Source organism: Palaemon carinicauda, chromosome 16 (assembly GCF_036898095.1).
Source record: "Palaemon carinicauda isolate YSFRI2023 chromosome 16, ASM3689809v2, whole genome shotgun sequence".
NCBI classification, from domain to species: Eukaryota; Metazoa; Arthropoda; class Malacostraca; order Decapoda; family Palaemonidae; genus Palaemon; species Palaemon carinicauda.
The window spans coordinates 73,960,487-73,965,486 of NC_090740.1; the positions used below are offsets into that span (position 1 = coordinate 73,960,487).

A 5,000-nucleotide genomic window follows, 5' to 3' on the forward strand; every position below is an offset into this window, starting at 1 on the left:
TACTAAAGTAAAATACTTTAATGTGAAGTATTTTTGTGAAGTCAGGTGGCTAAGTACGGCTGGAATGCTGAAAAGAGTATATGAACTTTTGAATGAAGTTGTTCATTTCTTAGGTATGAAAGGTAACTAACTATCCCTGAAATGAATGATAATGCATGGAAGTGTGACTTAGCATTTTTTGGTGGATATGGCAAACCATCTCAGTACCCTGCATATTATGCTTCAAGGGAAAGCTGAAGTCATTAATGACCTCTTCTCCTTGATCAACAGGGTTTCAAACCATACTACGGTTGTGGGAATCAACAATCAAAAATCAAAACAGCCTACTTCCAAACATTAAACAACCAAGTAATAAGCGATGAACAGTGTCTGCAATATGGTTTCAGGTTGGCAGCTCAACAAGAAGAATTTTCAATGAAATTCCATGACCTTAGAAAACACTTGCTAGCCATTGAACTGTTTACTTCCCTATTTCACGTGGATGTGGAAACTATTCTAGACATACGCAAATGGAAATAATTGAAATGCAATCTAATAATGATCTAAGAAAGAGATATGGTGGTAGCTCCACATATTACATCTATAAACAATACTTATCAAACACAAAATATCCCAAACTATCTGGTCATGCAAGAAAGATAATGGTAGTGTAAGGTAGCACGTATTCATGTGAACAGCTCTTTTCAAAAATGAACCGAGATAAGAATAAACTTCGGTCCTCACTAACTGATGGACACTTATAAAGCACCTTAGATGTTAGCACATCGGCCATTCAACCTGATTTTGGCAAGTTGGTCCAACAAATGCAAAGTTAGCCATCCCACTAAATGAGGTTTTCATTTGGTTGCATGATGGTTAGGATATTCCCATCATTTCAAGTACACAGTTATCTTTACATGTGTATGACAGCCATATTTAATGATAATTACGCCCTGAACAAATATCCATATATAATATAATTCAGATGGGTAGTTGGGTGAGAACTCAACTGTATTTTGTTTAGGATGGGAATTTCAAGATTCTTAGTTTTTCAGATAGGATTTTTATTCTATTTTATATTATATATCACATTTACATGTCGTGTAAAGCCTTTTGTTACTACAGAATGTTTTTCATTAGCTAGTGGCCCTTCTCTCGAAAAGGTATAAATAAATAGATGAAATCCACCATGAGGTACAATGAAAATAGGCACACTTCTTGGATACAGAAATCGTCAAAATTATTAATTCAAAAAGAAAATTGCTTTCCAAATATTGTTTAATTTTCAGTTTGAAATCCAATAAAGCTTATATAACTCAGAATAAAATGTTCGTAAATCCTGAAAACAATTGAGATTTTCTCCGCGACCCAAAATTTTTATGCTTCAGCAAGAAGTGTAATCACATACACGACATAACATACAGTCAGTGTCATATGCTGGGTAAGTTCATGTTTCTCGTGTGACAAATGGCCGGAGAAATTGTTTCTGGTCTGGGAAATAGTTCTTATTCAAGTCGCGTAGCTGTGCGCTGCGCCATTTGTTACAAGCGTATTTGTGATACATTTTAACATTATGAATATGCATGTGGTATGTATGACTGCATATGGAATGGTTTATGAGCATAGATTAAAGATATAAAGGAAGAATTGAAGGATATTACAGGTGGAAAGGAAACTAATCAAATGGGACTCGCAGTTTCTATAAGATATTCTATACTGTAGATAACGAAAGAGAGACCAAATTGAATATGAGCTCTTCATAGCATGGAAATTAAAGAAAGTTTATTGGTTGGAAGTAAAAGTTGTATAATAATGAAAATAAGACTGTGGTCTGGTGGACGCTTCGAACGTAAGACTGGTGAATGCCAGACTGGGGTTCGAGTCCCGCTCACACTCGCTAGTTTTTTTGGTCCCTGCAACCTTACCATCCTTGTGAGCTAAGGATAAGATGTTTGGGGGAACCTATAGGTCTATCTGCTGAGTCATCAGTAGCCATTGCCTGGCCCTCCTTGGTCCTAGCTTGTGTGAAGAGGGGGCTTGGGCGCTGATCATACGTATATATGGTCAGTGTCTAGGGCATTGTCCTGCTCGATAGGGTAATGTCACTGTCCATTGCTTCTGACATTCTCGAGCGGCCTTTAAGACTTTAAAGAGTTTAATAACATCAAATTCCTTACGATGAGGAAGTTGATAAAATATTCTGTAGATATATATAAGAAAGTATGACATAAACACATTTGGAAGAAAGACTAGCCAACAAAGGTGATCTAAATGGGCTTATTGGCTTTAATATTGAAGCTATCATCAGTATTAATTTAGAACTCAGTTTAAATGTTTAAAAGTCGCTCATGAGTAGGACGGGCAAGGTACAGGGCAATCTTCTAGAGACCGGCCATACGTAATATATGTATGATCAGTGTTCAAGTCCCCTTGGTGCTCATGAAAGAAAGAAACAAGAAAAATAGTAGATTTGTTCACTGCCCTTTGAAAAGGAAATGCATAGTTCTTTACGAACAATAGCTATGCAAAATACAGTAATGGAGAAAGACAGACTTGAATAGATCTTCTGATGTGTAGAAGCCATCTAACAAATGAAAAAAAAAATAATTATAGGGAATATGGTGTGAAAGTCTTTGATAAGATGATTTGGGCAGGGGAGAAAGTGAACAAAGCCTAAGATAGTGGTAATGGTTAGAGGATCAAAGGAATTGGCTCTTAAGTAACGCTAGATAAGCAGGATACGTAACCCTCTGATAGGTAGAATTCAGCGTGATGACCCTTGGAACCGCTGAGGAATCTTTGGGAAAGGTATCTTGTAGAGGATCATCGTTTGAAATGGATATTTGGGAAATCATTATACACAGGAAAAGATGGAAATAGAGAAAGAAGAAAGAATAGTTGATGATATAAATAAATCCGAGGAGAATAAATCATGCTCTGTCAAAGGCAAAGGCAACTGGAGGAAAGACTTGCTTGTATGAGAAATCAGATACTTCTGAATATTAAAAAAATATTCAAAAAATAGAAAAAGGCAGAAATTAAGTGGCTAACGATCTAATGCATTCCCAACAAATAAGGGATAGAGATTGATGAGGTTTGCCTTAACAAGGAAAATGTTTAGTGCTATTTCTTTATAGGAAGGGTTACAATGTGACTCGTTTTTCCAGGGATGCTTCCATCTAAGACCACATTTGTGTATAAGGTCTGATAGAAATAAAGAAGCATTATATTTATCATTATCCTTATTATTATCATACTATAAAACAGAGATAACCGAATGCATGCAATAAGAAAACACTAAAATTTAACCCTTGACCCAGTTTGGTTGAAATAAAACCCTTATTTCTGATATTACCAGTCCACCTGGCGTCCTCTGCCTAAAATAATCTGTGGTTATCAAGCAGGAGACGTTCCTCTTGTGCACCACAATCCTGAGCCCCTTTGCAGATAGCATTAACAAAGAGAAACGACAATATCAATATCCTACAGCAAAAACGACCATATGACACAAGTGGCACTTACAAACCACCGTAGGGGTTGTCACGATTACAGCAACAAACCCTCGCCTGTCATGTTAACCAGATTGCTCAGAGTAACTTCATAATCAAATTGCCCATTGCAAGTTTCCCTTTCGTTGTGTTTATTTCTCACCACGATCTATTGAAATGTTTTTTTTACTTTGTATCTATTCAGTAATTTCGCCTTTTTTATAGAGATAGATATCAAATTGCGTCCATGCCCAGGAAAAGTACTATTTATGTATTAGTGATCGTCATAGATGAGCATTACAATGATAATGCTATACGTTTAATTGACCTTGCTGGTGCAAGAAACCGGGAAGATAGCGAATCATAGTTGCAGACATGAGTTGAATATTTTGTTGGATGAAGCTATAATCTGAAATGAAATAATAAGCTATTCTCTTGTGCGTTAATGTTGTATTGGCAAAGAAGAACAAAAAGAAGATCAATCCTACTGAAATCACACTTTACACTATGACTGTACCTTCAAGATTCTACAATTACATCAACTGTGATTGTACATAACATAGCATTCCTTATCAGTTACAACAGTTACCTGGTGACAGCCTCGAAGTCATCAAGGAAAAATCCTCCGCTCTGTGATGTAGGATCCGCGTCAACATGAGCTTCGTAGGATTCCTCATCTTTGGAATACGAAGACGGGGGCGATCGCTCGGCGTACTGGTGGGCCTCGGAGCTTGAGTGGAGCAAAACAGATGACCCACATGTTCCGCGTAGTCCCATGAGACCAATCAGAGAAATCCAAACAAACCTGCGAGGAAATTAATGAAGGTGTGCATGTTATTTTTCGTCTCAGCAATATTACAGAGAACAGCAATTTATAGTGGGCAATAAATCAAGAAAATTGCCAGGATTAAGGAAGAAGCAAAATAGCCCTGCCTCCATTTCGAGACTTAAGGGATTGTATTACACCACGCACAAGCATACACACGCAAACATACACATACAAACATACATACACACACCCATAAATATATATATATATATATATATATATATATATATATATATATATATATATATATGTGTATATATATATATATATATATATATATATATATATATATATATATACATGTGTGTGTACAGAGAGAGAGAGAGAGAGAGAGAGAGAGAGAGCGAGGGGCGCATTGTTTGTGTGTGTGTGTGCTTATGACAGATGTAATATACAGTTTTTGTCCTTATATTTCCTTTGCTCGGCTCCTTTCCCCGTTGGATCCCTTATATTGGTAGCATCCTGCTTTTCCAACTACACTGTTAAAAACACAATAATTTTATTTAGAAATTATCCGTAAAAATATACGGTTCTCAGCCGTATTTCAGTAAAATACAGTCAACCGTAATATTACCTTATTTTGTTATCATCTTTTAAGGATGGTGACCGTAATAACACTCATTTACGCCAATATTTTTTATACGGTAAATGCCTGACAACATTTATTCCTGAATTTTTACCGTTTTTCAAGTCAAATTTTCAAC

General features: G+C 36.2%; 1 protein-coding gene across 1 annotated transcript in view; it reads right to left on the reverse strand.

Annotated features, from left to right (window-relative positions):
• The window catches only part of LOC137655772 (uncharacterized), a 53,755-nt gene that overhangs the window by 28,816 nt on the left and 19,939 nt on the right, over window positions 1–5,000 (reverse strand). The window contains exon 2 of the mRNA XM_068389906.1: window positions 4,057–4,272. Coding sequence (XP_068246007.1) covers window positions 4,057–4,272 — 216 coding nt within the window. The remainder of the gene's footprint in view (window positions 1–4,056; window positions 4,273–5,000) is intronic.